Raw genomic sequence first — 16,537 nt, forward strand, 5'->3', positions numbered from 1 at the left:
TAACTTCGATGCAAGAGCTTTATCAATAGAATGCAAGAGCCCTATCGATACAATGCAAAAGCAATGCCAATTTCTTTTTAATGCCGGCCTTGCATGTGATACATGTGGGACCTAGGGTTTAAGGAGGCAAGATATGGTATATGCCATGTCATTTGATTAAGTGCTAGCATATCTTTAGCATCTATTGTCATTCAATATATTTAGTTTTGATTATCTAAAGCAAGTAAGGCAAGCTAAGCGTAAATATCATGTGCACTATGGTTAATTAACTTTTCTTTCTCTTATATCTAAGATACATGAAATTAAGCAATTCGTAATGGACATCAGCAACTCATTATAGCATGATATTCATTTTTCTTATAGCACCAAAATGTTTGGGGATTTACAAATAAATAAATAAATAAATTGTCGAGACAAGCAAGTTACATCAGTGAAAAGATTATATCACAATCCATATGATAGAAAAATACATGTTCTGATATTGGTGTTTGCATCATGTTGAATGGTTTCCAACTGTCATCTTATCTTTTACTTGTCGTGTACTTTATGGCATTAGAAACTTGGAGCATCCGTAAAGGACTAATTACTTTGCAAATCTAGAATAATACCAGTTCTTTAATTAATCTTGCAATATATTGTGCTTAACTTCAAAAATTTATAGCCACTGCACATACGCTATGACCTTTTAAAATGACAACATTCAAAAGTTCTGATCGGTATTTCCTAACATTCTTATTTGTTTCAAGATGCTAATATTATTTGTTCTAGTTATGTAGAGTCAACTATACGTAATTTTTTGGCCATTAATGAAAAAAAAAATCCAAGTATCATTATTCATAGTTCAAGAAAACAAAATAAAACTAGAATCTCATAAGTTGAGAGAGAATAATGATCAAGGATGAGAGTCCGTCATTTGATGGACATGCCGAAAGATCAAATTTTTTAAGAAGATCCAGGACATTATAGTAGGTAAAGGAAGACTGCACTAGTTAAATACAATTGTACTCAAAACAATATCATTTAAATACAAATAAAACTATTTCACTATAAAGTTATAAGGTCATCGTATTGTTGTTATGAATTCATATATGCCATTCTAATAGTTAACTATAGAATAATAAAATATAAATAGCCTGATTTCTTGACCTGCTAGCAATATCTTAGTCACAATTCAAACACTACAATTTGTCCTTGATGCATTTTGAGAAATGTAACCATGGTGCAACCTTCATAATACCCTAGCAATAGCCTTTTATGTGAACTTTTTTTTTTTTTGCATTTCTAAGAATATAGTTAGATACAGACTCTTTAAACTGTAAATGAGGTCATAGTGTAAAAACTAAGAGGTAGAGGATAATTTTTCAAGAAATTATTTATATGAGGAGTTTTAATTTTGGGCATGCAGCACAATGGAGTTCTGACTTTGCGTGCGTTATATATTTCAAATGATGGTCATGTATACTTTTGCCATTGACTTGCTTTATATCTAGTATTATGTGGGATGCCATAGCTATAGTAAGTTATCCCTGATCAAGACCGTATTGAAAAATTTTCAATTTTTCTAAGCTTTCCACACTTACATGTCTAAATAGTATGCATCTATAGAGGAACAAAACAAATGTTTCAATTACCACATTTGTCGTAAGGTTTAAAGATAACTGTCGATTACCGAAAAACATGGTAAGCAATTTTTCTCTTATAAAAAATGATGGGCTAGACGGCTTTGATCTCTAGGTACCTCCCATGAGAAGAGGAATGCTGGCTAACTTAGTTTAGGCACATTGGCAATAAGAAATATAAACCCAAAGGTTTCTTTGAAATCATAAGTGTTCCCATATTTATATTTCTTTGCAGATTAGTGAAGTTTTCTACATAGGGATTAGTGTTGAAGATAGTATTTCAATGAAACTTCTACCATTCCTTATTTTTATTTTCACTCTTTTTGAAAGACATCAATCTTTGCTTCCAAAAGATCAAAAGACTCTAAGTTTCATCCTATAGGTTGCTCGGTCTGGTCCATTTCTTTCTGAATTTTTGAAAACAAAAATAGAGAACAAAAGCAATATCGAACATACCCTAAATTTAGTAAATGCAATCATTTTTTGAGATTATTGCATGATAAAATTTCAAGTATTTGGATGTTCGCTTGGGACCTATTAAAGAAATGCTAGCCAAAAGGCTTGTTAACGGTGAGTATGTAATAGTTATAATAAATATGTGACCTCAAGTAAAATTAATAGTTGTTGCTTGCTTGATAATGAGAGTTATCAACCATTACAGATAATAGGATTCAGATTGCCTTGGGACATGGATAGAAAGAATGTTCAGTAGAGTGGAACAACATATGCTACCAGAAACAAATCGAGAGGATAGGGACAAGGAACATTAACTTTATCAAGAAAACCACTCAGAGAATTTCCTATTGCTCCTTTAGTCTCTGGTACCATACTGAATGCAACATATAAACGAGAGAAATATACACATGATCAAGACTGTGTTCAATACCAAAAGAGCCCAATCAAATAAGGGTTATTTAACGTGAGCAGGAAATAAAAAAGAAAAAAATCATAAGAGATTGTAAGAGTGTAAATGATGGATTTTGCATTTTCCTCCTTAAATTAAAAATATTCTTTTGGCTGGTTCGTAGGGATTTATGCCTGAAACAATTCCTTGGTGTAACTAGAGAAGGTCATTAAGGCATGCTTGATTCGAAAATAAGCTAAAACAAACTTGAATAAAATCCATGTAATCAATTTTGTTTTGTGAAGCAAAAGTTTTTATTTGTTTGGCACCAGAATAAAGAAGTTAAAGAAAGTATACTTTTGAAGGATTTTAGTAAAATAGAAAAAGCATGTTTCAGATATTCATTCTTCTCTGACCTAAATAAAATTATTTGACCAAAATTTTCAAACTGTTCATTCACTTAGCTAGATTCCTCTCTTTTTACCCCTAATTAATCAATCAAACCATGCTGGAACCCTAACCCTAAGGCATGAGGGCTCAACCAATGGACTTCCTCCTCCCCCTTCTCTCTCTTACCATAATCTTTACTAGATCTCCCATGCCCTAACATCTAGGCCCGTATCCAAACTCTGGTCCCAAGGGAATGGAAGGCTTCGTCTGAACCCAGTCATCCAGAGTGAACCCAAGAGGAAGGCCTGGAAATCCTTTCCCTCTTCTTATTAAGAACCTAGCCCCCTGCCTCCTTCCTCATCCCCGGAAAAAAAAGAAAGAAATGAGTTGGGGACTTGGGGGACAAAGGAGTGGTATCTCCGGGCATTCAAACCCTTCTCCTGGGGTTAATCCAGTTCGTCAGAGAGCTGGGTAAGCGGACCCCAGGGGTCAGGAGACTCGGAACTAGCGAAGGGAAGCAAACAAAAGAAAGTAACAGTAGAAAAGAAGAAGGAAAGGAGCAATTTTCCCCAAGGTATTAATCCCAAGAAGAGAACGACGAGGAGGGGAGGAAGAAAGGAAATTTGGGGTATTTTCTTTTCTTCTTCTCTTGATTACCCCACCCCCACCCCCACCCCCCTCTTGTCTCTCGGAGGTAAGATTTCTCCCTTAGCCCTCTTCTTTTCTCTATCTATCTATTTGTATCGAAACTTATGATTTCCTTGCTGGATTTTACGCATGTCTTTTGTTTAGCTTTCTGATGACTTCATGTATGGTTAATTGTTGTAAAAAAATCGGACCTTTTATGCGTTTTCTGGACCCGATGAAACTTGAGTTGAATCCCGCGTTGTTGGCTTCCAATTTATCTGCTGTTTGGATCTGATTCATTGGTTCTCATGTGGTTGTGGTTTGGATTAAATCGGGAGTAGACGTTGTTGGTGTTTGATTAATGCATGGGCCTTTTCTTTTTGTAGCAGAGATTCATGTAAATATCTTTAGGGATTTTGGGAATGATGGCACCTTAAAGCTATGTGGGAGCTAAACGATTTGCTTGGAGATGGGCCAGACTGTTGTTATTGGTACTTGTATAGGAGTGCAGGTGAACCCGTGAACTTGGGCTGACTTATCCAACACAGAGTTTAATTGACAACTTGTCGATCTGGTGCATATTGGGTTAATTCTAAGTGAATATCATGTAAGAAAGTATTAGGTGTGCAAAATGTTGGCTTTTCTCTGGATTGTAATGCTCAAAAATCAGATTGCTAATACTACCGTTGGAGATTAGGTTGTCAAAAACTAATGACTGGTTAACATTCATCGTCGTCTTCTTTATTAGCTCTGGGTAGTAAACAATGAAAAACAGATAAGTGTAGATGGAAACTGTCTTTAAATTGTAAGCTAATAATTATTGCAAGTTTGCTCATGTGTATCCTGAAGTTACCACATGAACCATTAAACTTTTAACTCATTTTGATGATATTGATGTGGCTGCATTAGAAACTTTGCATTGGCACTCTCTATAATCTTTCTTCATGTCGATCTGTTCTGTAACTTCACTTATTATACTATAACTTTGTGTAAGAAGAATTAAGAATCTTGTGACATTTTTTAACTTACTAGGACTACTTTAGATCCTATTGTCCATTTTTCTTTGATCTTGTTTTAAATTTAAATCCCATGGTCATTACCACTGGCATTTTACATGCACTTAGGTCTGGGATTAGCTTCAAGTGTGTGAATGGGGAAGGGTGCTCACAAAAGATTATAATAAGGAGGCACTCATATTGTGGGTGACGGGTTTAGATTCCATAGAGTTTTTAAAGTGGGTTCTTCATTTGCAATGCCAAATACCGAATTTCTTCCTCGAGATAGTCAACCTTGGAGCTATATCCTGTTTGCAATATCCCGTTCAACCTTGGAGAGGGTTTATGTAACAATCTCACTCTAATTTCCAAAAGCTAAGTTATTAATGTTTTGATGTTGTACCTTTCTCATAGTTTCAGACACCTTTTTGCCTCTGCTTCATGAATTTAAATAATTTTATTTCCCTAGAGTCAAGTCAATATCTAACTATCTTGCAGAATCTTAGCTATGTGATGGCTTTTCTTAAACGGGGTCAAAAACAAAGAAAGAAAACAGTATTGAAAAAAAGGAAAACAAAACATTCACTTTAATATTTTAATTTCAAATTTCATTTTCTTTATAGTTGATACGGTCATAACTCATAAGGTTATATTTGTCTATAGGTTCACCAAAGAGATTGTACTTAACTTGCTCTCCAACATCTAAGTTGACTTTCAAAGTTGTCCCTCAGTTGGTGGGATTTGGCTTGAAATGACTAATAAGCCATTACCTCCCTCTAAAGTAGCAATTATGGATAATGACAATTCAACATATGATATTAATTTAGTGCATTTGTAATTTTATACAGAAACTTAATGCGAGGGATAACCCAGCAATCAATGCAATGAATCTGTTTGCTAGTGAGTCGCTAATATTCCATTTCTAGTCTCTATAAATGCACAGTAAGTTGAGCATTAAATAAATCATAGTTTCTATCTAAGCTTGTTCAGAGAAAGCTATATGCCATGATGTCCAAATGAGAGTTATGTCCCTGATAGCAAAGGATGGACAAGATAAGCATATTTTCTGTGCCTTGCTAATACTAGGCCATGCTGGCTGGCACATACTATCGGCCCAGTTTCATCACTTGGCACAGATTGGCACAACACTTATTTAAATTGTTTTTGATAAGTTCTTAATCAAAAATGGGTATAAAATATATATTTTAATCTTGGCATCGTGCTAACAAGTGACTAACTTGCCCACTGGCTGCAATAATTAAGGGCTTACGTCACATATAGTGACATCGAACAATGCAGTACGGACATTCAAGGAAATCATTTTTAGACCTTTGCTTTTTCTCTAAAATATTCCCAATTGCTCTGCACAAGGAAATGAACATACTTTGAACACCCAAAATTCTAACACCCAAAACTGTGCAAAATGTGCATGAGAATTGCTAATGTGCAACATTAACTATGCTAGATAAAAAAAACAAACAAAAATGGGAAAAATCTGCTCTTTTAAGATCGAAGCAAATGTAAAATGTTATTGAAAGATGCTAAAATATCATTATGGCGAATAATCTTCCTGGATAATGATGTGATATATGAAGAAACAATTAGGGTTTGAAAAAGTGGCCACCTCCTTGGTACTATATAGCACATATGCGATTTGTATTTAAATTTATAACCACGTTCTTCAAGCTTTATCAAAACTATTTGGCACTGGGTTTATGAGTCCTTATTCATCTGACCTTCTTACTTGGGACTGCCTTGTTTGATCTCCGTTGTCTCCTTTAAGTTGCAAGTCACAGCTTGTCGTTTGCTACAGTTGCTTCTAACCACCTTACAGTTCTCATGCCTAGCCTATTTCTCATATTGTCATCTCTTTTGCACATCAAACTTGTTCTTCTGACCTGTTCAGAGTTGATCCTCTTCTCATGTACTATGGCAACAATTGCCTCTTTCAATATCAACATGAGTGACATGACTCTCCCACAACATGGTTTGTGTCATTGGCCCCATACTATCTATCACAGACTGGCTGTTCCAAATCTATGCAGTGATCATTTCACACTCTCATTCGCATGAATTGATCTAAGTCAATGCTGTCATTCTTAGGTCTTTAGGCTTTTTTTTTTGTAAAGAACAAGGCAAACCTAGTACTTTTAGACCTAAGGCACCTGCAAATGACCAAGTGCACTTGTGACATTAACCTCACATATTCCATTTCAACTTAATTTCAAACAGTCTGGGGCAGAAATTAGTGGATCCTCACCTTTATGTGGATATGCTAGACAAGCAAAAGTGGCTAGGACGAAGTCAAGTGGAAAACATCCAATGATTAACATCATGCAGAAATATATACCGAGTTCTCATAATCGTTTGCAGTATATATGGTCATGAGCATGCATGTTGCCATCCTTGTCTAGAATCCCCATTTGGGCGAGATAAGAAACCTAGCATAACTGTACTTTAGATTCTTAATTGCATAAAATTCTTTCCTAGTGAATCTCTTGCAGTCTCATTTCCGACATGGATGAAAAGATATTATCCTATCCATCTGATCTAAGATTACTTATACCCAATGATTAGCCTTTTTAAGTTGGCAAGTCAGTCACATCCAGGTCTTAATTAAGTTTAGGTGCAGCCTCTTTTCATCCATGCCACATTTTTAGCAGCATATGCGATAGCCTCCTAGAGGCCTTAAGGTGACAATGCAAAAGCATGATATGGGAAAAGAATTTCAGTGGAGACCAATCTAGAGTTGTTGGGTACATTTAAGCTGCTTCTTAGGAGTGACAAAGAGATAAATTCTAATAATATCTCACGAAAAAAAGAAGGAAAAAATGGATTGCAGTCTATCTTTCTTAATTTAAATGGAACCGATATTGATATCAACCTGTAGTAATAGAGTTAACTAATGAGTTTAATATTAGTAAGATGAGGATCGCCATAATATAACTCTGAGAACACTAATGATGGCAACTTATGAGTTTATTATGATTATTCATAGTGCATAGATGTTTTTTTTCAATTAAGAGTCCATGGGTTGCTAAACACTGAGTAAGACTTTATCTGACCAAAGCTGCCCTTCTGTTCCCTGTCCCATGATGTATTTGACTTCCAATCTCCTCAAGGAAAAATGGCAATAAAAAAAGCACAATTTATTAATCCTATTGGGTGGTTTATCTTGGTTTATATTAGTCAATTTTGAGTTAATAATTTTACTCATAAGCATTTTTTTGTGTCAGACTTTTATCTGCTTTTCAAGGGGAACATAGCTTTGACTTCTCACTGAAATGGTGAACTCTTGAACTTTAGCCCACGAGTCATTTTTCACAGAAATTCTTTATTCCATTTGCTAATAAGTTTTCCTTGAAAGCATTCTTCGGTTTTTACTCCAATGATGCTCTCTCTCACTCTCTGTGTGTGTCTATGTGTCTCTCTCTTATAAACATAGCCTGTCAACTATCTAATTGGCAGTTTGTTGCTGAATGAACAATACCCAGAACCTGCAACAGGCATCAGAAGTTTTATACGTTTATTGCTGCAAGTGAGTGCAGATATGGATGACGGTGGGCAGAGGGAGAACGTGAGGCACAAGACAGATCAATATAAACAAGTGCACGCACAGGTAATGAAGAAAATATACGAAGAAATATCTATTCATATTTGCTTTTTATCCGACCATATCAAGAAGTGATATTTCAGCATCACTCTTTTTTTTCCTTACTAACTGCTCTAGTGCTCATGTCATTGAGTATAACTGTGACTATAGCTTGAAACTGCAGGCCAAAAAGTATTCTAATGCCCACGCCCTAATGTTCTCGTAGCGCAAACTTCTCTTTTCCTATTCTTTTCTCTATCTGTTCATAATCTCAGTTGTTAAGTTTGTAACTAGCCTGCCTTATCCCATTCAGGTATGGTCAATTTAATGAAGCATATCTTGGTATTTTTTCCTTACCAAGTCCATGTCCTACATCCGGTATTCTTCTTCATATCCTTCTTGATTTCAGTTTTTGTTAAGTCTTCCTATCCTCTCAAACAATTTAATCTGATCTTACACTTTTCAAGCTTGCTTTTGCCTTGTGCACCTGGCCACCTGGGTCAAGTATCTCAATGTTCTCTAATGATCTCTATAGGTTTTCAGTTTAAGTTAGAACCTGCATGCCAGGACCTTTATTTTTTCCCCTTGTCTTGCCTGAAGGAAATTTTGACAAATAGAAGTCCAAGAATCTTTACTTATTGTTGTTTTATCATGACTTTGGATCTTCTGATGTATGTGATATTTTTTGTCTAATTTTGTGTAATTACTGATTTTTGTTTTCATGAAATTCATGATGGTGCTCTAACATATTCAAGGGTGTTATTAAATGAGACCTAAACTTGTGGCTAAATAAATGATACAAGTATTCTTGAGTGCAAGAATGGTGTGTTTTCTGGACCATTTTTTTGTTTCCTTGCGACTCTCAACTTTTTTAGGATATGAATTTTAGGAGTGTTATCCATAATTCTTTATAGTTTTTTGCATTAAAATGTAAAGATGTGCTCAGTTCTGTTCATTGTTAATAGCCCGGTAAGCATGAGTGTGAGTTGCTGCAGTTTTGAGTTGTGAATCCTTTTAAGTATTGGCATCACTTGATTTTGTGAAAACTAAACCTAACCTGCAGATCATTACTCCCTCGCGTTGGGTACCTAAAATTTTTCACTTCGCATACAATTTGCTGTAACAACACTGTACTAGCATACCCCACCCTTGTTTTAATGGTTAGATTGCACTTCTGATCATTCTGTTTTGCATGATATGATAGTGGATGATGCCTCAACATCAGCTAAAGGAGAACCATACTAAAAAGATCATGGCCATCATGGCTGAGCGTGACAATGCTATTCAAGAACGCAATATAGCCCTTGCTGAGAAGAAAGCTGCTTTAGCTGAACGAGACATGGCAATCCTCCAACGTGATGCTGCAATTGCCGAGCGGAATAATGCCATCATGGAACGAGACAATGCTATTGCAGCTCTTCAGTATGCTCGTGAGAATGGCTTGAATGGTAACGGAGCATCCGCATGCCCTCCTGGGTGCACAGCTCCTCGTGGGACGAAACACATTCACCACCACCAGCAGCAACACCTTCAGCATATTCACCCCTCACCACCACAACTATCAGATGCTCCCTACAACCACACAAGAGAGATGCATATAACTGAGGCATTTCCCATCTCAACAGCTTCCGAGAGCATTGCAAAGGGCCGTAAGGCTAAACGGCCAAGGAAAGAGACCAAAGCCCAGAATTCTCCATCCAAAAAGTCTTCAAAGTCCCCGCGAAAGAGTAGAAAGGGTGGAGGTGAAGACTTGAACAGGCAAGTCACTATTGCTAAGCCAGCCAGCGAGTGGAGGAATGAAATCAGAGGTGGGGATGATCTGAACAAGCAGGTAGCTCTGACAAAGCATCAAGAGTGGAAGGGTCAGGATCTGGGTCTGAACCAGGTCACCTTTGACGAAGCAACAATGCCTACGCCTGTCTGCTCATGCACAGGAAAATACCAGCCGTGTTACAAGTGGGGGAACGGAGGGTGGCAGTCGGCTTGCTGCACCACCACACTATCCATGTACCCGCTGCCGGTAATGCCCAACAAGCGGCATGCCCGTGTGGGAGGGCGCAAGATGAGCGGCGGTGCATTCAGAAAGCTGCTCAGCCGGCTGGCAGCAGAGGGCCACGATCTCTCGCAGCCAGTGGACCTCAAGGACAATTGGGCTAAGCATGGAACTAATCGCTATATCACAATCAAGTGAGGTAAATACTATGATGAGACTTAGATTTTTAGAATTAGGGTAGGGAAAAGAGCAGTTTTTGTGATTGATCTTTCTCTTCCCTGCCAAGTCTTTTTTTGTTCCCCTAGAGGAATATGATGGCTCCAGAGGAGCATAGGATCAGCATCTAATGAACATAAGGGTAGTGTGCTGATGTTAGGTGGTTGGTTACTCTGTCTTTATGTCAATTGCCCTGGGAGTGAAAATTTAGGAATGCTGAATATGTAAGTTATCTGTATATATTTAATTTCGCCGGAGACCATGAGGTGGTATTTTCTTCAGCACAGAAACACTTTGATTATTATTGCTAGATGGATCTTCTTCAGAGATTTCTTAATTATATGGGAAACGGCATTCGGAAAAAATAAATAGTTGGTAGGTTATTATTTAATGTACTGCAGTGAAATGTACATTTGGTCAATGGAGAAGCATCAAGAAATAGCCGAATTTCAGATGTGGAAAATTGTTTTGACTAGGAAATCAGATTCATCTGCTTGATGCTGTTGTCGGGAACTTCAGCCATCCTTATTAATCCATCTGTGATCGTTAACAATGTGACGACTTTTCTTCTGTTGCAAGGTTGCATGTTTTCTCATGCCCTGGAAAATTCTGCTGCTGTTTTGACTTCAGGAGTCATCTCCTAAGCAACAATATCGCCATTTATGGTAAGCACTGATCAAATTTTTTTCACAATGGAGATCGTGAATCTACCATTCTGAAAAAAAACATGCACAACTTGCTAAATTCTATGTTTTTGTAAGTTTTGATGTCAATTAAAACCTAGAGCACTGTAAAACATGTCAGAATTCTTTTTAAAATTCTCTAAAGGGCTCCATGAAATCTTGGCTAATTTCTAAGAATTGTGGATGAAGGGAAGTAGATGGAAATTGGAAGGGAATACATTTGAAAAAGCTTGCAGCAAGGGATAATGGGTAAATGATAGTACATTTGATGGTTATGGCTATTCTTTGTGGTTACGTTCCATTTCAGCATTGGTGTAGACCGGACAACACACTGTAGGTGTTGCTGGAAATTGGACCCGGGGGCGATTGTCCGTTGAGGAGGAGGAGCTGTCGGCGGACGCGAGGGAGTGATGATGCGTCGGCGGGCGGCGTCCTCTGTCGGGGTGCCTGCAGAAAAGCCGGTGGCCGGGTCTTCCGGCGCCGGCCCTCCGATGCTTAAGTCAGAGGGGGCAAAATAGTGTTTAAAGAAAATGGGAGCAGTAGTGTTTTTTTCTCTTCCTCTTCCCCCCCTTTTTTATAGGGGGGTTTACCTGCGATGTGACCGGACAAGGCCGTCGTACAGCTCGGCACGTTGCTTGATCTGGTGCACGGACAAGTAAATAATTACACTGATGTCGGAGGTAAGGCCGTCGTACGACCTGAGCCGTCACGCGATCGGGTGAATCATTGCATTGATGTCGGCGGTGAGGCTGGGGTCAGACTTATCATGGCGGACAGGACTCTGCCGAGCTGATTTGCCGTGGAGAACTGAGGATCCGTAGATGAAAGGAGCCACGCGCATTAATTGTTGCGTAGGCCGGAGATTCACATTAATTGTTGCGTAGGCCGGAGATTCACATTAATTGTTGCGTGAACTGGGGATTTGCCGGGATCATGTGTAATAAATGCTGGGGCAGTGGCAGGATATGGCCCTTGGCCGGACCTCGGAGAGGTACGGCCGCGGCAGGTGGTCGACAAAGACCCGCCTTTGAGGTCGGAAGTCCTCTAGGTCGGATGATCCGGGATCGGACGCTCTGGGGTCGGGCGCCGTCCGGGGTCGTCGACTGCGTAGTCTTCCGGTGGCAGGGTTATTGTATTACTGGGGGAAAACCGTATTCCCCCAACACTACCCCCCGACTTCCGAGTTCGAGCTGCAGGCTCGGACGTGGGAAGTAGAAGTTGTTATCGTGGTTATCGAGGTCGAAGGGGATCACGCCCGCACCCCTAAAGCTTCTGTAACGAAGTCCGCGCCTTTTGAACCTTCGAGGTCGCTTCATGTGGTGGATTTATGATGAGGTCCGCGCCCTTAGGCATTTCGAGGTAGTTATGGTGTGGGCTGCGCCCTTTGGCCCTTCGAGATCGCTTTATACAGCGGACTTATGACGGGGTCTGCACCCTTACGTATCTCGAAGCAGCCATGATGATGATTACGCCCTTTAGATTTCCGAGATCGCTTTGAACGGCGAGCTCATAACGAGGCTCCCCGGGCCCGATGAGGTGGCGCCTCGACCTTATAATCGACACCGCCTCCTTAAATAGGCACGCCGTTTCGCGCTTCGAAATGAGCACGTTGCATGATCTGAGGTCGGACGTTTCCGATTTCATATTGGCGGAATAACGATCTGGGAGGCTGGGGTTATCTCGGCGCTCCACGTGTCCCTGAGGTTTATTAAATGAAGGGAGCGGAGGTGATGTCCGCTCGTCTTTTAGGGTGATCCGGTTTAGTGGGCCTATGATGAGGCCGTGAGATCCGATGGGACGGCGCCTCGGTTGCGTACCCGGGATATTGATCCGGAGTGAATGCGGTGCCTCGGGTTCCGAGGTTGACACCTGGCGCGATCTGGACGGGGGATGGAAACTAAGCCCGCCAATCCGGGCCGTCAGGGGGGTCTATATAAGCCCCTCGAGTTTGCCCTAATAGTCCTATTTGGTCGCCCTTTGCTTTTGTCGTCCCTACCTCCATTCTCTCTCCCAACGATACTTTGCCGACGGTCCCCGGAGCGGTTTCCGGCGACTCTTTCCGTAGGTTCTTGCCCAGTGTTATTTAGGGTTTCCCTTCTTCTCCTACCTACTCCTCTCATCTTTTAGTTTACTTCAATTTTCTGAAAAAATGGGTCTTGGTCCGGAGGAGGTAGGGTCAAGCTTATCGAGGGAGGAGCTGGAGTTAATCCGCTCCCGGTTCTTCTTCCAGCCCGGGTTTCGTCTCGAAACTGCAGGGCCGGAAGACAGGGTGACGCGGCCGCCCCCAGGTCGGATCGCGATTTACCGCAAGACGCTCTGGGCCGGCCTGCGGTTCCCTGTTCACGAGTTCGTGAACAACTTGCTGGTGGAGTATCAACTCGTCCAGCACAGCTTGCTCCGAACTCGTGGAGAACTATCATCGGGTTTTTGTCCTTGTGCCTCGCGCACGGGATTCCGATCTCGGTGAGCATTTTCCGCCGGTGTTTTTTATTAAAGAAAAACCCGGCGGATGCAGAGTGGCTATACTTCGCCTTTCGGGGCGGTATGTCGCTCTTCCAGGGTGCCCCTTCCTCTATTCATGAATGGAAGGAGAAATTTTTCTTTCTTGCATCCGAGGTGCCGTGGGGGTTCAACCCGAGGTGGGGGCATCCTCGGTTGAAGACTCTCAACAGGCTCTCCGATCCCTCGGGGAGGGAGCTGAGGGTCTTGGACTCCCTACGGGCCCTCGGAAAAGGATTCAACCTAACCGAGCTCCTACGGGAGGGCGCCTTGGCGAGCGTGGGTTTGAGCTCGGCGCGCCCCGAGGGTAAGAATAGTTGTCTCGTCCTATTTTTACCTATTTCTTCTTTTCGCTAACACTGGTCTGACACTCGAAAAAATTTTTGGTTTCAGACATCCCCCACATGCCGACTAGCAGCACATCCCTCTTTTCTCGGTTGAAGAGGCGGGAGGCCGAGGCCGGCGGGGCCATCCCTCAGCCCCGGAAGAAGTCGAAGTCGGCCGCTGCTTCCACCTCGGCCGGGACGGGAGGCCCGGAGGCGGGGGTCTCTGCGGACGCCCGAAGGCGAGCGCCAGATACCGGCGATGCGGGTTCGGCAGCCCCACTCCGTCCTACCCCTGTCGCCCAGCGGGGAGGACCGATGGTGATCCGACTGCGGCCTTTAGAGCCCGGGCCGAGCAGGGGCCTCGAGGTCCCCAGCTCGGGCGAGCCGAGCTCCCCGAGGGATCAGGCGGGGAGGTCAGCCGAGCCGGGGTCCCCAATCCTTGAGGGGAGCTCGGCCTTCCACGATGCCGATACCGCGCGCGCGGTATGTCGGCACGCCATGCTTCCAGCGGACCGGGCCGAGTTCCGGAGGGCGTCGCTGGAAGAGATCGTCGACAGTACCTACTGTAATACTGTTCGGGTGAGCTATTGCCTTAACCTCTCATTGGCTACTAACTTATGCATACACTGCCTGCTTTTTACTTATAGCTGCTTTCTTCTTCTTTTTTCCTCTTTTGCAGCGTATCCATGAAGTCGACTCCCTGGTGTTTATTGCCCAAAGTTGCCAGGCGGAGACTCGACGACTCAGCCGGCAGCTGGAGCCAGCCAAGAAGAGGGTCGCTGAGCTGGAGGCCGCGCTGGCCGAAGCCGAAGCGCGAAGGGAAGCCACCGAGGCCGGGCGACTCGCCGTGGTCGAGGTGCTCGAAGAGGAGAGGGCCGCCCATTCGTTGACGAAATCGGCCCTGCGTGCCTCGGAGGCGCGCCTGGGGGAGGCCCAGTCCGAGGTCGCGGGTCTGAAGTACGAGGCTGGGGTCTTCCGCCTCAAGATCGAGCAGCTCGAGGCCCGGGAGAAGAGGGCGCTCGAGCGGGCCGAGAACGCCGTGGAACTCTTCAAGGAGTCAGAAGAGTTCCGCGATATGTTAGAGGAGGAGACTGTGGACGGGTTCCTCCGGGGCTTTGGCAACTTCCGGAAGCAGATGGCCCGGATATGCCCTCAGTTCGACCTCTCGACGGTCCGTCCGAGGATGAGGTTCGGGTACGGCCCCGACGACGACGACGACGATATCCCCGCTGCCCTCGTGTCCGAGGAGGACCTTGCTGAGGTCGAAGCCGAGGCAGCTGAACCGGCGAGGGCGGAGGCCATACCTCGTGAAACCAGCGAGGTTGTTCTCGCGGCACCAGCCGAGGCCCCCGCCGTAGACCCTGAGCCCGCGCCCGCTGCAGACCCTGAGCCCGCGCCTACTGAAGACCCGCAAGTCATTCCTGTAGACGACGAGGGTGATGCTAATGAAGCCGCCGCCTCTTAGGACTTCGGTTTTTTCTCTGTTCATTGTAAACGAGGTCGGCCTACAACTTTGTAAAAGGCCGGCTTCTAGTTTTGTACTTAGCTTTTTGGCGTTTCATCAATGAAAGCTTTTTCTTTCACTTCTACATTTATTCTTCTTCTCTGTCTTTTTCACTCGGAAACGAGGTCGGTACTTCTGCCGACTCTCGACTTCGTATCCGAGCCTTCGGATAATATTAATAAAGACATGTTCTTTGGCTATGTCTTTCCTTTCTTCTGGTGTGTATAAGTGTCCGAACTCTGATTACGCTAGCTAGGGGGGGCTCCGAGCTTAGACTTTAGGAAATTTCACCAAGTCTTGTAGCTCGGATTCGTAGGTCGCAGAGGTTGCCAAGTTTGGCTTTTAGGTTCTCATGGCTCCGGGTTCGGGCTTCGGGCCCCCAAGTGGGGCCGCGCTAGACCTACATAGGTCGCTACCGAGGTGCTCGGCCAAGCTTTTGAGCCTGGCTCTTGGGGCGCAGGCCCGTAAGAAAGTTGTCCCCTAAAGGGGAGCTTAGGCCAATAGTCACATCGTCGCCAGGTTTTTCGCAGTCATTGCCCTCGGACTCTGCCGAGATTCAGGCGAGCGAGATTGGGGCCTGTAAGGAACACCTCGGCCTTTGAGGTTATCTTCACAGGTTGACATCGGAGTTTGGGCATGGGGGCTGAATTTGGCCCTTGCCCATAAGGGTTTATATGAGTTGTGGTGGAGATCGTCGGTAGACGAAGCATGCACAAGGTCAACGGGAGATTAATCTTACACCGACTTGTAGAAGCAATCCGACCTTGGCCAGATTAAGGTCCCGATTTCAATTGGGGTTTCACTGTCAATACGTAGATAAATATAACAAGGCGGGCATCAAATAGGATGTACCTTTTGTGTCTCCAAAATTGCGCCCCTCGTATCAGAGTAGGTGGCCTTATCTCCTCGCCAACTTCCGGAGTCATTCTTTGACTTTTGAGGAGCTCGGGCTTCTCATGAGCCCTATGGCGCCCGCCGAGGTTGAGGGGGTTTGGGGATGCTCCATCAATCTGCGACTCTTCCCGAGGTCGAGGGAGTTTGGGACTCTACGGTCGAGCCTCGGGGCATCCGATCTTAGTCGAGGGATCGTGCGCCAGGTCGGTGGGTCTGGGAACGCGCTACCGACCTGCGACGCTTCCCGAGGTCGAGGGAGTTTGGGACTCTACGGTCGACCCTCGGGGCATCTCGACCTTAGTCGAGGGATCGTGCGCCAGGTCGGTGGGTCTGGGAACGCGCTACCGACCTGCGA

General features: G+C 43.4%; 1 protein-coding gene across 14 annotated transcripts; it reads left to right on the forward strand.

Annotated features, from left to right (window-relative positions):
• The first annotated feature begins 2,999 nt into the window (after window positions 1-2,999).
• On the forward strand, window positions 3,000-10,829 carry LOC103699691 (barley B recombinant-like protein D). Of its 14 annotated transcripts, none has more exons than XM_026801945.2 (4): window positions 3,000-3,547; window positions 3,870-3,991; window positions 8,024-8,094; window positions 9,272-10,829. In XM_026801945.2, exons 2-4 carry the CDS (start codon window positions 3,922-3,924, stop codon window positions 10,256-10,258), a joined length of 1,128 nt encoding a protein of 375 aa, XP_026657746.2. In that variant the 5' UTR covers window positions 3,000-3,547; window positions 3,870-3,921; the 3' UTR covers window positions 10,259-10,829. The 14 variants fall into 14 exon arrangements, with proteins under 14 accessions (XP_026657746.2, XP_026657747.2, XP_008779973.2 ...); XM_026801946.2 differs by having other exon boundaries at window positions 3,000-3,481; XM_008781751.4 differs by lacking the exon at window positions 3,870-3,991 and adding an exon at window positions 7,712-7,762 and having other exon boundaries at window positions 3,000-3,481.
• Window positions 10,830-16,537: the final 5,708 nt, after the last annotated feature.

This window comes from Phoenix dactylifera, chromosome 2, assembly GCF_009389715.1.
Source record: "Phoenix dactylifera cultivar Barhee BC4 chromosome 2, palm_55x_up_171113_PBpolish2nd_filt_p, whole genome shotgun sequence".
Taxonomy (NCBI): domain Eukaryota; kingdom Viridiplantae; phylum Streptophyta; class Magnoliopsida; order Arecales; family Arecaceae; genus Phoenix; species Phoenix dactylifera.

Bases quoted from the DNA above. Each gene is read 5' to 3' on its own strand.
- LOC103699691 (XM_026801945.2), top strand. From the start codon at position 3,922: ATGTGGGAGCTAAACGATTTGCTTGGAGATGGGCCAGACTGTTGTTAT. The intron at 3,992-8,023 runs GTGAACCCGTGA...AAGTGAGTGCAG, and splicing joins GTACTTGTATAGGAGTGCAG to ATATGGATGACGGTGGGCAG. The intron at 8,095-9,271 runs GTAATGAAGAAA...ATGATATGATAG, and splicing joins ATAAACAAGTGCACGCACAG to TGGATGATGCCTCAACATCA.